The 20783-nt window shown below is 37.9% G+C and overlaps 1 protein-coding gene across 5 annotated transcripts in view; it reads left to right on the forward strand.

Annotated features, from left to right (window-relative positions):
* calcrl2 (calcitonin receptor-like 2) overlaps positions 1-20783 on the forward strand; it is a 37303-nt gene that overhangs the window by 7392 nt on the left and 9128 nt on the right. Inside the window, exons 2-9 of one of the 5 annotated variants that reach the window (XM_075476095.1) lie at positions 2750-2799; positions 14912-14969; positions 15078-15237; positions 17612-17719; positions 18260-18372; positions 19400-19491; positions 19659-19788; positions 19982-20135. In XM_075476095.1, the coding sequence (XP_075332210.1) occupies positions 14916-14969; positions 15078-15237; positions 17612-17719; positions 18260-18372; positions 19400-19491; positions 19659-19788; positions 19982-20135 (811 nt within the window). In that variant the 5' untranslated portion in view covers positions 2750-2799; positions 14912-14915. The other 4 variants (XM_075476091.1, XM_075476092.1, XM_075476094.1 and 1 more) reach the window with 4 other exon arrangements.

Raw genomic sequence — 20783 nt, forward strand, 5'->3', positions numbered from 1 at the left:
TTTCAAACAAAAATATGACTAACAACCAGCTTTACATCATTTTTTTAGCTTTAACACACTCCTTCACAACTTGGAGACTATACTCATCTCTAAGCCAAGTAGTATGAAAGTACTGACCGCAGTCCACTCAAGTTTCCTCTTCCATTGGTCCAGAACTATGTATGCAGCCAGTTTAGCAAATGTTATAGAATAGGGTTTGTGACTAAGTAATATGAAGGCTCTAAATTGGCAAAAGAATGTAAAGCTACAATAGTAATATTTTTGTAATATTATAAACCTACTTATATTCTCCACATTGCAACTGTTCCAGGGTATGTAAGAAATGGTTTAACAGATTTTTAAGTGGACAGAATTATTGCTCTGCCTAACTTCCACTTCACTAAGCGATGGGATTGCAAGTCCTGTGTATGTAGCTTGTTGAGACACTCATATGTAAAACATTTGCAAATGACAATTGATGCTTTGACAAATGCCCTGAAAGCCTCACAGCACTAGTTTTTACTTACTCTAATGCTGCTGTTTTCACCAGCTTTTACATGCAGTTAAATAACAAAGTTTATGTTAACAGCTCCCCTTTCAGAAAAGTTTTAAGAAATTAAATTATGTTTATGCATTTTGGCAGACACCTTTATCCAAAGCAACTTACACTCATATCCCAGGTAGGCAGGTAGCGTAAGGGGGTCTTGCCTAAGGACCCCTGTAGGGTAGTACCTTTCATGCAGGGGGGGTATCAGGATTCAAACCCCAGTCACGTACATGAAAGGCAGCAATCTTACCACTACACTATCCTGATTATTATCAAGTGTTATGATAATCACCACCTTACCGCAGACAGTCAGAAGCATCCTCTCCAGATATCCAATTTCTGACCCAATTCTTCAAAATGAACTTTCTCACCTTGTGTTTTTGTATTTAAAAAGTCCACGAGAATGCTAGCCCCATCCTCTCACTATGAAAGTCCCCCCCATGTCCCTTTGTGTGTATGTAACAATGGCTTATTTTTAACCTGTTGGACTCTTTAGAAGTGGAAAGTAGAGAGAAGGGAGGAAGTGGTCGCAGGATGACAGATGAAGATAATAGCGTTCTCCTGAACCTTTATCCTTCCTCTGCCTTCCCCCTCATACAGACATGGTTTGTGTTGTTTTTCTCCATGAGTCTCTGGAGAGCTGCATCATGACAGAGCCATGACAGCCGGATTTTTACTAAAGTCAACTAGAGCAACTTAACCAAGAGAACTTTGGGAAGTTTCTAGAGTTGCTTCACTGCTACAGCTGAATTTTAGAGAGACTATTAACTCGACAGTGTAAAAAGAAAGATGCAACTGAATAAGCCAAAATCACTTGTTAAGCAGCTGTTTTCATACGTTTTCATTAAAGGTAGGGTAGGAGATCCTGGATTTTGAGTCCAGCGAAGCTGCATTTTGAAAATACACAGGTAAAAAGTCCCAACCCTTTTCTTCACTTTCCCCCCGAAGCCACGCCTCTAGAGTACATGAACGCGCACGAGCACGAAGGTGCACGAGCGCTGTTCTGACAGCAAGCATCGATCGTTGCCGTATTTAGTATATGCTAACTATACGTTTAATAATGCTAGGTGCTAGCCAAGCTGGCTCTAGTTTAGCTTCCTGCCAAGCTTCTGGGCGCGTAATTCGTTCACGGAGCAGGGTACGCGCACAGGGGGAGGGAGGGGGAGGGAGGAGCAGATTGCAGTTTGATAGACGGCATCAGAATCCAATCATTGTGAACGGTCCGTTCACAATGATTGGATAGTGTTTTTCCTAGATTGTACATTCTAGAGGCCACTAAAACTTTTCATATTTGTGTCAAAACTTTTAATTAATTGGTTGCAATGGGGGTGTGAAGAGTATTTCAAGCAATATGTAAAAAATGTTCCAGAAAAAGATCCCCTACCCCACCTTTAAGTTTCTGCTTTTAGGCCACAGGAAGCTAAATTCAGTCAAAAGTACATTTAAGAATAACTTTTTTTTTGAAGCGTACCCTCAAGTTTATTCTTGACCATTTGGAAGGGCCCTCTTGGCTGATAACCACTGATTAATTGACCTAACTAGTTGTAGATCAAGTAGCTTAAACGTAGTCATCTATAGCTTCTTTACATATTGCTGCATCAGTATTACCGTACTTATATTGTCATATACTGTATGTGAATACAAAAATCATTCAGAGCAGTTACACTCAAAGTTGAGGCGCGCTACAATTCAACCTGGCCATTTAAGTGGACCACTGTCCTTGTCCCAGTGTACATGGACAGGAAAGAAATCGAATTATTAACCAAATGTTCATATGACACAAGAAAAACACTATTCATTTGTTAGTCTGACCAAAATAGCATGTAAATGCATGTAACCATGTAAATCCAGCCAAAATCACCCAACACTGAGCTGCTCAAACCTGGACTAACACACCCAGAAAATGCAGTTAGTGATCAAATCACTCCTGGATGTAAGGACTCAAACTGGACTCACATAGGCCTTGACCCTCAGTACATGTTCCAAAGCCTCATCTTTTTACCATATGTTTAAAAAAAATAGGTACATTTATATTTGTTTAGCCGAATTTGCAATAAAGCTGATCTCATTCACATAATCTCTGTGTCTTTTGTCAGACAGCTAAACATGTCAGAAATAGTGGTAGAAAATTAGCCAATCAAGACTACGTGTCAACTCACTGTCACTTAAAGCGTTTCCAGACTGTCACTCTGCTCTAATAAAGTCCTTATTTCATAACCACAGCATCATCGGAAAAAATCACCTTTGAAGTAACTTAAAGACAAGTTTGTATGGTAAGTATGTTTACATATCACTAGAAAAAAACACAAATTAATTTGATCAAAACCAGACTTTTAAGTGCATGTAAACTTGTTAGTCCAACTGAAACCATCCAAGATCACGAGGTACATAAACAGACTAACACACCCAGATAATGTGGTAGAGGATCAAATTACTCTGCATGTATGCACTCAACTAAACTCAAATGGGCCTAGGTGCTCCTGTACATTCTCCAAAGTTTCATGTTAGAAAGTGGTGAATTTTATCCCCAACCATGATTGTTTACTACCCAAGATCCAACTTAACCAAGACATTGAAATACATTTTATTCCTAAAACATGCCAAGTACTTTTTGCGCCAATGTCTAATCAGAAAATTGTTTGGCCAAAGCCTGGTCAAGTACTTTTTATACCTAAACCTAACAAAAAGCAAATGAAAGAGTGAATTAAACCAAAAGTAAAGAGCAAATTAATTAAAAGAAGGAAATAATTTGACAGAATGATGTTTGCAGTGTTTACTGTTGCTATCCAATATTACTGCAGGTGATGCATCGGGTACAAACACCAAAATACACCTTAAACATATCTTAGGAATCCCACAGACTTTACCAAAACAGCAGTATTTGATGTCCCTGGAATGACAAGGGGTTCACTGATCAAAAATGATTGAGATAATTGTTTTTCCTGGAATTGATCCACTCTTTTCTGTGTGGATAGAACTCAAAAAGGGTGAAAGGGTGGAGGGATGTAGGTAATCAGAAACTCTCCTCTTGTAAGACCAATAAGATCATCCTTACCAAAAGTCAGGAGTGGCTGTATTTTCTTAGAAACCTTCAATTTTCATCAAACAGCCATACAAGCATTTATTCAAGCATTAATCGCAGCTTGTTTTTGGAGCAATGAGCAACATCCTTCTCTAAAAGATTGTTTGGATTAACAATAAAACTATTGGATGGAATTGGGAACCCCTAAACACCATTTACGGGAACAAACAAGACACAGAGGAGTTCCAATGAACCAGAGCACAGTCCCCTGTCTGTAAGACAAATGACAGCTTAGTCCCCTCAGGCTCCATCTGAGCTCCTGAACTAAATCTAGCTGGGAAACTGCACTGTCTTACACTTTGAATCAGATTTATGCATTATCTGTGTAATATAAATTTTATGATTGACTAGATTGGAACAGTTTCTTTAAGCATTAAAATGGAATTCATTTGCTTGTGTGAATGTGTAAAATGATAGTCTTCGCAAAAGCTTGGAAAAAAACAGTTATTCGTGATTGAATCAAGTTATTTACTGATGATCTGAACTATCGCCCACTTTTCCTCAAACTGCCTCTCCCTCTAAATTAATTATGATCTCCTACTTTTCCCAGAATTCTTCCTGGGCATCCTCCAAATAATGGTACTTTTCACATATACAATGGGCTGTATGTGGGAGAGAGAAACAGAAGTGATTTAATCAGCAGAACATTGGACAGGGAAGGCAGCACAACCCCACTCATTGCATTTCAGTCAGTTAACAATTGCATATAAACTTGCATTTCAGTTAGCACATTATCATGACATAAGAAAAAATAAGAATTATTTTTGGAAGTCCGATCAAAGCTGGAATTTTGAAATACGTGTAAGCATGTTTGTCTGATTGAAATGATATGAAATTGAGCTTCTTTAATCCTGAGTAACTCACCCAAATAATGCGGTAGGGGGTGTAGACACTTTGCATGTATGCTCAACTAAACTCAAATGGGCCTGCACACATGCTCCAAAGTACGTTTTTGTAAAAACAATAATATGTAAGTATATATAAAGCAGCTAAATTACCAATAAAGCTGCTATTATTCATTTATTTATTTTATCAGACAACTCACAAACAAACAACATGCAGTCACTTAAAGCATTTCTAGCCTAGTTGCTCTGCTCTAATAAAAACTTTATAACCACAGCATCATCTGACAAAAATCAGTTTGACTAACCTTACATGTGTGATGATCCCTCAGAGACAAAGTTAGAAGCAGCAGAATGTCTTAAACGTTTTCACACTCAATCCACAGTGTTGCAGCCACAGCGATCCAGTTAAATGGTCAAGTCAAGCAATAACCACAGCTTAACTCAACTGTGCATCTGTTCATTTTTAAGATTTCACTGTAATTGTCATCTATGTTGGTCAATATTCGCTAGATAAAAAAGAAAATTGTAACCCTTAACATTACAGCTCAGTAATTTGTTGAAAATAAGGAAGAAATACTTTGAAGATAAAGAGACAACAACTTAGCGATACCATTTGCTTACCAACATAACAACCAGCTGGTGGTCTGTTGACTATCAGTCAATCTTTGAAATCACATGAAATATCTGGCAAGTCAAAATTTGTAATTACCTCATTATACCATATTTTGATTCTGAAATTCATCCTATCTAATGTTCCAAACATCCACTTGAAATTTTGGCAAAGTTGCATCATTAGAACTGAGACTTGTTTGAAAAAGCTGATCATTAGTGCTATGATATTTTTACATAAATAACTTAAACAATAGGTATATATACAAGTCGACGATGTGCAAAGCAAGCAGAAGCTTTTCACTGTAAAGTGTATATTAGTTTATAGAGTCTTTTAAAATGTTATGTGAACTGATTATAATACAAATACTATTAGATAAATAAGATTTATAGGCTAAGACTTTTACCTTTTGTATCTTTGTAAAGCTAAAAAATACACATTTCTTTAAGAAAATAGTTTTAATATTAAGGCTTGATCTTTTGTTTTATGAATGTTTTACAGTCAGCATTCACTGGGAGTTTAGTAAAGTGGAGCATTGTGAGTTGGTCAGCAGCGGGACTTTTAAATGCTTTGGATGCCTTTGAGTCTGGCATTTCCTTTTAAGAAGCTTTCAAAATGATTTGAAATAAATAAATTCCTCTATAATGACTTTACAATTGCATCTACAAGTGTTGTAGTTTTCAAAACATAATATCCAAAAAGAAGTTTCCCAAGTTGGTGTCAAAATGCATGCAACTACAATGAAAAAGAAACTGCCTCCATTTTGCATGCATGGGAGGCATCCTCTACTCTGTTTGCAAACTAAAATTATTAGGGCTGGGCGTTAACTCGTTGATTATTTAACGCAGAATTATATTTTTTTCGGCTTTTGTGCCTTTAATGGATAGGAAAGTTCAGAGAGACAGGAAGCAGGGGGCAGAGAGAGGGGGAACAACACGCAGCACAGGGCTGTCCGAAACGGGACTCGAACCGGGGATCAGAAAGTCATTCAAGGAAACAGACAGTGGAGCGAGGCTTCTACATAAAAATGCTGATGTTAAAAGTGTGTTTGCACAACAAATGTTATGGCACTTTCATTCATATGGCAGCACATTTAAAATAAAACTAAATGCTAAAGGCTATACACTACTTTTGGATTCATTTTCGGATTCTGCGTACAAATGTGATTAATCGTGATTAATCAGAGAAATCGTGTGCTTAATTAGACTCTGGGTCTCTGTTGGTAAAAAAATATTCAAAAAGCTCATTTTATTTCCAGAATTGTTCCAGGTAACTACTATATTTGCAGGATTATATGTTTGCCCATCCAAATGAGATACACTGACTGTAGCTATTGTCGTGGGTTATCAGTTTGGAATGATGGGAAAATCCAAATTTTGTTGTTTTTTTTCTATTGAAGAATTGGGTTTGTTATCCCTGACATACAGTAAAGTGAACTGCAGATACTGCTGTGACGTAAAACAGGGTATTTCCTCAGACCTCAGAGGTCATAATTGCCTGAGTAATTTGGTACATAGCGTTTTTGTTGTGTTTTCTTGCAATTTTACAGAGTTAAGGGATTGTTGATATAGGCTGCAGGGAAACACATTGTTGTCGTAGCAGAGACTGCAACAGCAAGCATGAACTTTTTGGGCAGCACTGCAACTAATTCAAGAACATGCAGACACACAGATCTAAAATATATACCTGAAAAAAAGCCAGGACTCAAAGCTATCATCTTTTACAGATGGCAGACATTTTCCTGCTGCTGTCAAGAACAAAAGTGACAAATTGATTGCACAATTAAACTATGTTCCTTTAAGATAGCTTAAACAAATACTACTAAGATGAACAATTACAGACTGCTGTGCTGCAGATGGGAGTGTTTGACAGAGATAAGATAGAACACCAGAAACACCGCGGGGAACCAGAGGGAGTGAAAAGGTGGCCAATTATTTTGGAGCTTCAATCCAAGAAAGAGACATAATGGGCTTAACAGTAATTACGTGTCACATTTCTATTAATGTCCGTTCATTTTCTGTTCATTGCCTCATCCATCTACAAAGGTTGGGTGCATGTATAGAGGCACCAGATTGTTTATTAATTAAAGTACTGATACAACTGTGTAAAAATGAACAACTCCAAGAGAAAGGAAGTAATTTTTATCCAGATAATGCTGTGAAAGTATCACATGTGTACATGCAAATGCTTAAAAAACATTGTTAAAACCCCACCACCACAGCGCCACCTCATCTTGCAGTGTGTAGGACAACTGGGTCAGTACCACCAGCTGTACCTGATGAATAATGAGTCCCAGAAGGCTCCTCATTACCAGAGACGTCATGACTGCAGGGTGAGTGTCACTATTGGGAACTAAAGCCCTATTCGGACGGGACTAGTTTAATGGGGGGACCTGGGGTAAAGTAATAATAACCGGGAAATCTAGTCCCGTCCGAACGCGCCATGTCAGTAAAGATAGCGGAGTATGTCGGTAAACTTTGCCGAGAATTCTACCTCCTGTGAAACGGTCCGGAGTATCTACCATAGGTAATACTAATCCCGTGCGAATGCGACCTTCGGTAATAAGTACGGAATATATCGTCACATCCTTTTAAAGAGAGAAACAATGAGGTGTAAAATAGAAAATGACACTTAAGTTTCGTTGTGCAATCCTTTTTTTAAACTATACTTTACATTCAGGTAAAATAAGTATCCTGAGCAAAACTTTTGGTGAACAGTACTTTACATTAAGGTCAAAAATGAATAAATCTTCTGTTCTGTTATACTGTACAATACGTTTTAGTAATACTTATCATTCAGGTAAACAAACAAAAAAGTCTTCTGCGTTTGTATACAATAATTTTGGAGCAGAATGCTTTATATTCAAGAAAACTCCTCCCATGTTAGATGAATATTACAGGGATTTCTTGTCCCGTCCGAATTGGTCATTTCTTCTCCCTGGCGTCGTCTGGTTAACCAACATTACCATACGTCCCTCCATTGAACTAGTCCCGTCCGAATAGGGCTTTAGTCTTGGGTACTTCTAATAGGACATCAGCATGGCGATATATAAACACTGGAAGGAAATTAAGGGGTTGAACACTGGCCAAAGCAACACTGTAAGATTACTGTTTAGAGATACCTCTTTGCCAGGAAAGCTATTTCTAAATTATTGATATTGTTCTTTGTTGTCTGTTAGGTAGTCTCTATCAGACTGCATTCTCATGTCCCTGATCTGTTGAGAGTTGGTCATTATCTTTTCAAATAGGGGAGAATTTATGATCTACCCTCCCCCGCAAGATCAATTTTAGTACGAACATGGGAAATGCTTTTAGGCACTTTTCCTTTATTTGAACATTCTTCAGAAAGCAGAAATTGTTCCATGACTTAACTCCCACACAATATCACTTATGATTACTCATGCTATGATCTATGGAACTGTATGAAAAATTTGCTCAGGAAATGCATGTTTAATTCCTTCAGTTGAGGTTTGGAATGTTTCTAAACATAAAGTAAAGGCTTAAAGATCCAAGAGCTTAAAGATTTTAAGTTATTTGTTTTCCATCTATTCTGCAACTGAATCCATTCACACCGGTTGGAACATACTTATATGCTGTGCACAAACATTAAGTACCACTTTTATTTTCACTAAATAGACAGACACTTAACCTGTTGATAATTTCCTGAGAGTCTCCATTTATGTGATATAGTTCCCAGTAACATTTCACGACACTACAGACTCTGACCTGAGTTTGTGTTTCTTATATGCAGCGAACTTGATGTTCCATTTTGTTTCTACAGCTGTAACCAGACCAACATTCCAGTTTGACAATGACCGCCCCGAGACCTTCTAAACATTTTTCTGTCGAAAGAAATTAGGTCTCCTTTAAAGGAAAATATTGCCCTTGGGAGGAATTATCAACATAGACGCCAACAATGATGGATACTTCATTTGTAGATTATTTGGCGTGACTGCTATTCGTACTTGATTAGAAACTTATTTGAATTTTAGAGAAAATGTTTGAAAGACCAATCAAATAAATATGGCTTTGCTGGGAAGGTGAAAAGTCATACGGTTAAAATGAACGTGAATTTTGTGTATTTTGACGCAATACTACTATTTATCAAATAATATAAATAGCCACATTTCACAGAATTGTATTTTTAAAACAAACCTGGTGCATGTATATGCATGTATATGTATCTGCTTGCTGGCGTTTGATCAAGTTTATATATTTTTTTAAATAAAGCTTATTTGTTTTTGTTCACACAGTGGTAAACAGAGATTACATGCTCTCACAAAGGTCCAGCCACTTCGGCATAAACAAAAGCAATTAATCTCTGCCGTGCAACTAACTGAAGAGAGTACAGAGAGAGATAAATGTACATAGATAACTTTCTAAAAAACTAAAACAAAGTGAAACAAAGGTGGGAGAGAAGAATAGACGATAAAATAGTTGCAATGGGAGGAAGAGCTAAAGAGGAAAGAGCGGTAAGGTGTGTGTGATTGTTTGAATGTGTTAGTCTGACCTGTTTCTAGAATAGGGCTTCTCCATTCTGGCAAAAACCAAATTCATTGTTATTGTAGTGTTTATTAAGTAGGGCCTGACGATGACCAAGCTGCCAACATCACGATTAGGTCAGGTTTGACGAGTGTTTTTCTCCAGTCATGGCTAAACTCTCTTCCTTCCTAACTTCCTACAGTGTTGGCTGAAGCTGCAGCAGGAGATGACAAGCTGAGGTTTAGTGGTAGCAACCCAAAAAACTCATATCATGAACAAAGAACATTTGAAGTGCAGTGACACATTTAATGCAGATCATAGGTCAGTATATTACAACTAAAAGCTACGAAATGAAGACAAAGTGAACTAAGTGCAAGTAGTGCACAGGTGTCGTTATGGTAACTCTCACTAATGCCGTTACACCTCTCTGCATCCTCATTGGCCTTTGGGTGGTGCGTTGGCTTAATTGTTTTAACTGGCTTCGTTGGCTGCACCAGTGAAGTTATGCATAAAGCTTGCCTGGTGTGGCTTCCTGGCAAGTCACCACTCCTGTTGCTCATAGTAAGTTGCAGTGAGTTTTCATATCGGCAGTTTTTTTTTTTTGATAATCCCAATGCTTAGTGTTTCTTAACCCTGTGTTTAGTCTATTTTATCATGCGGCCCGATAAGCTGGCCAGTAAACCTTGATCAATCTGGCAGATCCACAATGTTCCATGTAACACTGACTTCTATGGCAAAGCATTTGTTCCCCTCTTTGCCAGTCACCTTAACTCCTTGCGGTCTTCTGCGCTGGGAAGAGGAAAAGGAGGGCAAAGTTTTTGAAAGGACATGGACACTATTTTTTACTTCAGTAGCGCTGCTCATTGGATTTTGTGTCTTAAAGTACTTTTCAACAACACAAACCAAATTTTAAAAAATGCTGTTAGAAACAAAGTAGAATGTTTCTACATTTTTACATGTCTTTATATTGTGCTCTAAATTAGAGAGTTATATCAATATAAGTATCAAAACGTTTTGCTATCTATTCGCTGTATCAGTACTGATAATTAAAAAAAAATAGAACCCTAACCGTACCCCTCCTGATATTGAGGACACATCTATAAAAAGCGATAACTTATTGACTTTGAATTTGCATTTTGGGATGTAAAACAAATCTAATTTGATTGTTTGATTTCTTGAAATCAGTGTTTTGACCAAAAGGTTCATTTTCCATCCTCACGATTCAGAGCTGAATTAAACATGCCGCAGTCAGGTTGGGCGTCATTTTGGGTTTGATAGGGAGGGCCAGAGGTACAAATATATAAAGACAGGAAGGCAGTGCAAGGTTGTCCTGCAGCAAAGTCCTTTTGTTATCTCATTTATCTTTTTTCTCACTTGTTGGATGCCAAAAGTATAATTTTATTCATTTTAGCTCCAATTTGAATGCACACCTTTTCTCCAAACACATCATTTTGTGCAAATGTGCATAAATTAGTCTGTGCATCTTTTCTTTAGTGACAAAGCTCAAATAATGCTCTGTTTTTAATATTGCAGCGATTTTTCTACATATCTGCATCTTCCTCACTTAATTCAGTCAGTGTTCTTTCATTGAATTACCTTGATTAAATCTGAGAAAGCAATGACCTTGGGGGGAGAAAGGGACAAAGAGATAAGGACAAAGAACATGACTAATCCGGCAGCTTCAACTTTTGTTACGATAAAACAAAGACAAACCGAACTACTTGGCTAAAATTCACAGATGCTTTGGTGACAATGAAACACAGTGAGGACTGCCAAGGTATTATAATATGAGAGTGTGTTGGTCCTTGAGTTTACAATGTCCTGATCTGGGAACAATACATTGCAAGAGGCAACTGTGTACATAACAGATAGAATAGCAATCATTGTTTGGTTCTTGATGAATGGAATTGTAATTCAAAATATTTGTGGCTGTTTCTGTGTGTGTCACAGTTGTCACTGACAGAAACGTCAACTTCAGTGCACAGGAAAAGATGTCATGGTACTATTCTGAATGAAATGCACGTACTCAAGGGACAATCAAACTTGTCATGTCTGCAAAAGGCTGCCAAGGCCTGTGGCTGTGCTGTAGTGTTCTGAAGGGAAGTAGTTAAAAGATAAATTTGCTTTAGAGTGTCTCTTTCAAATGTATTTTATTTTTAATACTGGTGGGATTAGGCTGTGAGGGGTCCCACAAACAATCAAAACTAACCCTCCAGCATAATCTCACTTCATACAGTAGAGTTCAGCTATAACTTCATACAAACAACTGAACTTTAGATCACAAACAGAATCAACAATACTAGAACCTCATCTTTAATCTGCAGCAGCCAGCAGCTTTAAAGATATACTACACTTCTGCTTTCCTGTAATACTCATGGCACGTGTCTCACGTGTCTCACGTGTCATCTTCAATATTAACTCACTGTTGCTGTTGGCGTGGTTGCACATCTTGCTCTGCCTTGTTTTCCAGTCCTTGTGTCTTTTTGATAAGCCAAGCTGACTGGCTGCTGGTTTCATAACTCATGGTCAAACATGAGCGTGGTATTGATATACACCCTCTTTAACTTCCCCCAGGACAGCATATTTACCTCAAAGTCTAAATATTGATAATATTAACAATGAAATAGTGGAATTTTTGTGGGATTAAGGCTTTCATGTGCACTGAATGACTTCATATTCAGTGTCAGCTTACATGTAAACCAGTAAAGTTTGTATTTTTATCAGTGTCATGTCTCCTTTGAAAATTTTTCAGTCCAACTATCTTGATCTGCACGTGTTTGTCAGGGTAACTGAGACCCTCTTGTGTAGCCAGGAGTGATCTGCTAGAGGCAGCCTTCCAGATTTTCCTCCACTGAATAAACAACCTTCTTAGAAACCAATTACCCTCCACAACGAGAAGGAAACCCCTTTCTGGGTTTTCTTTTTTTGGGATGGAGAGTTCTCCTAGCTTTTGAAGGCTTCAGTTTACACACTCTGGCTATTGGAAGCAACATATGCGAGTATCCTACTTGACACCACTTTTGGGCACTAATCGGAAACATGCTCACCCTTGTTCTCTAAGGTGCATGCATGGGACTTTTTTTTTATGGAATAAACAGTTGGACTTCTTGCTCGTCCAACGGAAAAAAGAAATGAAGAAAAATTGAATCTTCGCAGTGATGTTTTACAGAAATTTTAATAGACTATCTGACTGCCAGACCACAGTATGTTAGGATGGGGAAATGTGTTTCTGGAACACTGGAGTGCAGTATTGGGGCTCCGCAGGGTACTGTTTTGGCTCCTTTTCTTTTCACTCTGTACACATCAGATTTCAGGTACAACTCAGAGTCCTGCCATATTCAGAAGTATTCTGATGATACGGCTGTTGTGGCATGTGTGCGCGGTGGACAGGAGAAGGAGTACAGGGACCTTGTGGTGTCTGGACCAAAAAAGAACTGTTTAGAGGAGATCTAAAACTCCATACCAGTCAGTCTGCATTGATGGAGGGGAGATAGAGACTGTTCAGACCTGCAAATACCTGGGGGTGATGCTGGATAATAAACTGGAGTGGTCTGCCAACAGGAGGCAGTGTACAGGAGGGGCCGCAGTCGTCTCTTCTTCCTGAGACGGCTCAGGTCCTTCAATGTGTGTAGTGATATGATGTGCATGTTTTATCACACTATCATGGAGAGTGCACTGTTCTATGCTGTTGTCTGCTGGGGGAGTGGGCTGGCAGTACAGACAGAAACTGTAGGCGCCTGGACAAACTGGTGAAAAAGGCTGGTTCTGTTGTAGGCAGAAGGCTGGACCCTCTCAGTGCTGTGGTGGAGCAACGGATGAGGAGGAAATTATATTCTGTTTTGGAGAATAATAAACATCCTCTCCACAGCATCCGGGCAGGTCAGAGGAGCAGTTGCAGTGAGAGGCTCATCTCTCTTCGCTACAGCACTGAGAGGTTCAGGAGGTCCTATGTACCCACAGCCATACGGCTTTCTAACAGTGACTGCTGACATGTTCTTCTCAAATTTGTTTATTTAGTCATTTATTATTATTATTATTGTTGTTGTTGTTGTTGTGCTGTCTAATATATAATTACTGTAAATAATTATAATTTTTTTAGCTACTTGATTAATTTGAATTCCCTCCATTGGGGGATGAATAAAGTATTTTTCTATTCTATTCTATTCTATTCTATTTTATTCTATTCTATGTAGCTGTGCAATGTGCACATGATATTTTACAGGGACACAAATCTGAATGCATATATTGGTATGATCTGAACAGGGCTAAGGAGTCCCACAAAATTGCCATAAATCTTATTGGACGAGCAGACAAAAATGTTCAATATAGATTTACCTTATTTGGCTACGTATTCTCGTAATGTCATCGCCCAGGGGTAATATCTAATAAAAATAATATTTTAGGGCATTATTATTATTTTTGACCGCTGCAGCCAATTAGATTGGTTTGAATATATACCAAGCATTTAGAAGATTCACACGCTCTGAGTCTCCTCTCTGTGACCAAGAAGAGCAGTTTGAAAATGAAAAAAACAGTCCAAACAAAGACCCTTTAATTCTTCATCTCGCTGAGGTTCAACTGTCAAAGTTTCCATGTTACTCAGGTCTAAAAAATTCTTCTTTTACATGATGTTAAAGTTGAAATACGTTTCACATGCTTCTAATGTTTCATTCATTTTACCATTCTAGCTCAAAATTGTTATGTAATTTATTCACTCATCTTCAACAGAAATCATGCAAAAGAATCTATGAAAATAAGCTTTCTTGATTAATACTGCTTTTGAGGCTGGGAAGCCATTATTTAAGCTAATTTAAGCTACATTTCACTTTACGATCATCCACATGTGAAATTTGTTTATTTACTGTACATCCTAACTTTGAGATATCCTGTTTACACCAAGTGAACACTTTTTGTTGCATGTACATTTCAGAGACTTTGCTGCTGTCACAGGCTAGCTCATTAAATATGAAACCTTTAAGGGAATTTGCTGACCTATTGCCCAGAAACAATAATAAACACACATCTGTTTGTGTGACCCTGAGTAGACAGCAGAGAGGAATAACTGCTGGAGCATGAACATCCTGTCCTCGCTGATGTGAAAATACACATAATGTAAATAAACTTACCCCAGTGTGCTCATAAAACCAGGCCGTGACAGAGACATTTGAGATCTGATTACATGAGGATTATTATTATATTTATTATTATTGATATTTAGCATTTAATGAGCTAATACAGTCTAGTGAAGTGTACAGAGTGGGTTACCGTATGTGATATTATGATTTTCATGATTAATTTACATATAATTGTTAACTTGGTTTTAAGTATTCATCATTGCCACTGTCCTTGTTCTTCTTTGCCTTTTAGAGACATGTGGAGAAGCCTCACAATCTCACTGATAATCGCCTCGACTCTGGGCACAGAGGTGAGTACAGCTTAATGAAGTCATTCAGGTCAAGATGACACTTGTAATTGTACATTGTAGATGTGTAATATATTAAATATACTGTTTGTGAATGACAACACTGCCCAGGTGTCCCAGTCTCAGGATGTGGGGTCCATTGTGGAGGAGCCACAGGAAAATGTCAGCGACATATCCGGCATGCAACTTAGAGGTGCAAATCGTCAGATATTGGCGGCTCAGTTTGAGTGCTACCTGAAGATAATCAATGATCTGCCTCAAACAGGACAAGGTGATGAAACTGAACCCATTAACAGTTACTCAACTGGAACCCCTCCTGTATGGCATTAACCAGTTTTGTATTTTGTGTTTGAAGCAGTTTCATTGACATCTTAGATGAAATCTAGTCACTTATACACAGGAAACAGTTTATTATTATGTCGTCTTTAAGTGGTTATGCATGCTAATAATTATTTGGGCTTTTGTGCTGAGATCCACAATGACGACATGAACAAAAATGGAGAAATTTTTTGAATATGGTCATTTAACCTAAGATCCTCTTTACCATCAACATAATACATTTCAAGCTAACTGTGCAAACTGATATATAGTTCTGGTCTGCTAAGTGTGCACAGTTAAAATGGAAACCATGTGTGATTGGATAAAAGGATATTTGGATGTGCATTGTGTTGTTGCACATATTTAGCAGTTGGCTTATACTTTGCTAGGAAGTATTTGTATTGCGTCAGACGGGAGTGTGCTGCTGAGACAAAGACGGGCGTTGAACAAAGTTAATTTTTCATGATTCATGGTGTGTGGAAAATGCTAATTTGGGGACTGTTCAGAAGATCTGTGGCATATCTAAAATGGATCCAGTTTTTCTCTCATAGACTGTGACAGAATCTATTAGAATCTGTGTTCAATTATACTTTTGCAGTTCTAATTAATAGATCAAGGAGCTGTCTTTTATTTACTAGAGGAAATGTCAGTAGGTGAAAACCACATGACACAGATACTAAGTGGGCCATGTCCTTTCTGAACAGTGTGTGCTTCAACAAGTGTTTACGGCAGCTTTATGGCACCAAGTTCAGCCGCACAAAAATGCCAGCAAAAAGCTGAGTTAGGCTGCTTTGGGTTGTTTTTTAAAACAGATATGGGGTATTAAACCACACTGACATTTTCCAAGTCTTGTTCTTGCTCTGTGTGGATATTTAGGGAAACATTCCCTTTATTGTCCTCACTAACCTGCATCATTTCCCGGCTTCAGGAGAAGGAGCCTATCGCTAAATTGTACACAACTGTAATATGAACTTTATGGTGTACTAACAGTTATACTACAGAGGGGAATGACTGCTTGGAAAAAAAAACTATCTTACTTAATAATGTAGTTATTGATAAGGTTTTGAGAAGGAATGAACACAAGTCATTGATCACTGATGGGTCAGACATCATATCAATCTTCCACAGTGAGTATGAGCTCTTCCCTTTTTATAGACATACAAGTAACTCCAAAGTTAGCTTAACTGTTTAAGGGTCTTGTTTAATACATGTAATACAAGTAGTTTGGCATTGTTGTTCGCCACAGTATGTGCTGCTTCTTTATATGCCATTTACAACTAAGGCGGTGGCAATAAGGGCACAGCACTTGAGTCTTAAGACAAATTTCGCCTACAAGGACAATAAAATGTATTATACTTTATTATCGCATTTAACAACAAGCAGATTTATATGACTTTCTGGTTGTCCTACTGATCAGCATTGTGTGCATAATCAAAGTGAAAGAGACCGAGGAAGTGAGTCTCAATGAAAGGAAACGTGCCCTTTGTCTCTTTCTCAGTGCCTGTTACTCCCATTCATTCCCTTTGAAATGTTATTCTGTGCTGTGTTTCCCAACATGCAACTGTGCGACCTGGTATCGCCAGGTTTCCGTCCATTGTTGACAAGCTTTGTGTGGGCAAGACGTGGTGAGGCACAGTTTATTCAAATGTAACACACCATTGTTTCATAGATAATTTATATGATTAATCCAGTCAGCTGGCTGATTAGAACATTTGAAAGTTGCCTTCCAGTTTTGGTAAAGCTGTGTCTACATCGGAGAAAAGAAATGCTGTCAGACAGCAATATGTTCCTCACAAGTCATAATTAAAATGTAGATGCTGCCTCTCATCACTGATATGTAAAAGCAGGTCATAGGTATTGCACAATATGGGAATCCAGCTTTGGCTTTTGCTGTTTCAAACATACAGGAATCCCCACTTTATATATATGTAGAATTAATTTTGTAATTGTGCCAGATTATATTTAAATGGTTCAAATAGAAGCCCTAAATAAATTAATTTAATATTCTACACAGCACATTGTTAATGGAATCATCTTGGATAGGGATGGAGATCTGATTAAATAAACTTACAGTTTATCGCAAACTCGATGTTTGGAAGCATGGCTGAGTTAGGTTACACATTTCACATCTCTATCTCTTTGTTTCTAACCCTCCCCCGGTTTGGGATTGCCGGTAGAGTTACAAATGAAGGCTGGACTTGGCACATTTCATGATAATTATAACTCTTTTTGGTGGTATGATTGTCTCCGACAGGCATAGTTGCACACACACACATATACATCCTTAATTATTAATGTCGATGTCGTGTCCCTGCTGCCCTCTATAGGACCTTACTGTAACCGTACATGGGACGGCTGGATGTGTTGGGGAGATTCAGCTCCAGGGACTGCCATGCAGATGTGCCCTACATACTTTCACGACTTTGACCCTAATGGTGAGGCCTTAAAAGACACACACACATGCAGACATCTTTATTTTGTATGTCTGTCCTTTTGGTTTGTATTGACAGATATTGTGCTTCTTAAACTAAGTGCAAATTGTCCTTTCCAAACTAAACATGGAGAAGCAGCATTTAGCTGTTATGCTGCAAACAAGTGGAACAAACTGCCAGTGGAGATTAAACTTTCACCAAATGTAGACATTTTTAAATCCAGGTTAAAAACATTTCTTTTCTCATGTGTCTAAGCATGAAATCTGCACGGTATCTTTTAACTTATCTTGACTGTTGCTTGTTTTTAAATTCATTTAAATTATTTTATTTGTTTCTCTTTATATTCTTTTATGTATTTTTAACGCTTCTTCCACTTCCTGCTGCAATGCTTTTATTTTATGTAAAGCACTTTGAATTGTTTGTACATGAAATGTGCTATATAAATAAATTTGATTTGATTTGATTTTGAGTACACATACCTTTTAATTTCAACAGTGACAAACAGCAAAATCTTATTGCGTCATTGATGATATCTTATAACAGAGAGAGTCACCAAAGTGTGTAATCCTGATGGCCAGTGGTTCCACCACCCAGAGAGCAACAGAGTCTGGTCTAACTACACCCAGTGTTCGGCCCACTCTAAAGTCAAATTAAAGGTAAAACATAACACAGTGAAACTACCGTGTAACTTTGTGCAACCATGTTTGAGACTGATTTGCAGTCTCTACTAGTTTTGCTCCTTCTACCAAATTTGAATTGTCACATATTTGGGATTAGCCCATAATGAAATAAGTTCCACCCCTCCTTACAGACATCTTTGTCTGTAAGAGCTGTTACATGCAACACTATATGATTAATTGTTCATGGATTAATGGATTTACTATTTTTCATAGAAGTAATTTTGAGATTGGAGACTTTAAAGTTAGAAAAAAGAATCTGAATCCACTTCAGGAAACAACCCAAGAGGGGTTTATGACAGATGTTGATACCTGATGCTTTAAAGTTGTGTGTGCTTGGACAGCTGAGCATATGAACATTATCTGAGAGCAAACTTGCAGTCTTAACTAACCGACTTATGTGTTATAACTGCCCTGAACACCAGAGACTGTAAACTGATGAGCTGGGTGCTCCTCGCTTTTCTAAAGTTTAAATTCCTTAAAAGCCCTGTCTAAAGGATCAAAGGTTAGTATAACAAGTATAACTTATGGTTGCACTCCTTGAGTTTCCTGTTCCTGGCAGATGCCTCTCTGTGAAAGAGGTGCAATAAAATACACTCCTCACAGCATCGAGAAAATGAAAGTCCAATGTTCAAAATGCTGCTCCTATTTTGATATTTTGCAGTTTCATGGGCTTGGTTGTTGTGTGAATGTTTCACAAAAGTGGTTTTAAATTAAATTAGCTTTGAACTTTGACCAACAGTTACCATTTTACTCAGCGCATCCAAATATTTGGCTACCCAGGAGATCATTTGTGTCTATTTGTTCCCAGAAAGCTCATTTTCTGTTTGCAGATAATTATTCTGCTTTCTATTGTGCTTTTTACATACTGTAAAGAGGAAATGCAACCAAACTGCCTGCTTTCTGGTGTGAATCTTGATTTTAAATTGAAATTATAATCTTTAAGACATACCGTGCACTTATATTTATCTTAATTAAAGTATGTTTTTTTTAAATGTTCCTACAGCTTGCAATGAGTCTCTACTTCATGGCTGTGGTGGGTCACGGTCTTTCTATTGTCTCCCTAATCATCAGTCTAATCATCTTCTCCTATTCAAAGTGAGTCAAATGAGAGCTTTCTTCCATCTGCAGTGATTGAACACTGCATTTGATAATTGTTAAAGAGTATGAAGTAATTATGGAGTATGGAATAATTTAGAATATGCAGAAACTAAACTGAAACTAAACTATGTTCCCTTGCTTTTCCATCCGTCCCTTTCTTCCAGCAGTCTTAGCTGCCAGCGAATCTCCCTCCACAAGAACACATTTTGCTCATTCATCTTGAACTCCATCGTTACAATCATGTTTCTTTCAGTCACCGTGGCCAGCAATGAAAACATAAGGGCCAGCAACCCTGTGAGTCAATGTTTCATCTTATTACAATGAGGAATTTCACTTTCTGAATGTTTGTGAACTCAACTTGATAGTGCTCATAAGGGGGTAAAATTCACATATTTGTGCTATACTGAATTTGGTGGTAATTCTATAGGGTGAAATTAGCTTGTAAAGAATTCAATCTGAGTGAACTTATATGATTTGCTGGCATCAGGTGAGCTGTAAGATCCTGGCCGTGCTGACGCAGTATACGTGTACTTCCAACTACTTTTGGATGCTGTGTGAGGGCATCTACCTCCACACACTCATCATAGTGGCCGTCTTTGTTGGGGAACAACAGCTCTTCTGGTACTACATCCTGGGATGGGGTAAGTCAAAAAGTTTAGGCATTTCACTGCCACTGTAAACATGTTTCTTGTGACAGGTTTGTGCAAGCTGTCATGTCAAATAATATACAGGACACACTTAGGTTTTTCTGCTGGGCTCATGCTGCACAGGTTTATAACAATCTTTATGCTGAGTGTGTAAAAAATCTGCTACAAACGCGTTATGCCTTTTCTTGCTATACAATCAGCAGACATTATGGAGAAATTTCAATACTGCTGCATAATTTCACTAATGCTTTAATCATGTACTATTTGCCCATCAGATACTTGTAATACCTCATAAGGACTAATAAGCATCAAGCAAAAGGTTATCACATTCTCCTCAACAGACCAGCTTCCAAGATTATTCTAAGTCTTTCAGTGTGAAAACTCATTCATTTGCATACAGTCATGTTAAAAAATTGGGACACCCCATGAAAATGTGTCCTTTTTTAGTATTGGACATTTCATTTTAACAATACTAAGAGGTAATACAGTAATATATGTTTATGGTTCAGAGCTGCTTTACTGTCGCACAACCTCGTGAACTCATTATCTTAGAATCTACAATGATTTTTTTTTTATCAGAGAGTACTTGAGGAAAATATGAGACCATGTAGCTGAACATTTAAGCTGAGGCAGAAGAGAACC

The sequence above is a fragment of the Odontesthes bonariensis genome, chromosome 10 (genome assembly GCF_027942865.1).
Source record: "Odontesthes bonariensis isolate fOdoBon6 chromosome 10, fOdoBon6.hap1, whole genome shotgun sequence".
NCBI classification, from domain to species: domain Eukaryota; kingdom Metazoa; phylum Chordata; class Actinopteri; order Atheriniformes; family Atherinopsidae; genus Odontesthes; species Odontesthes bonariensis.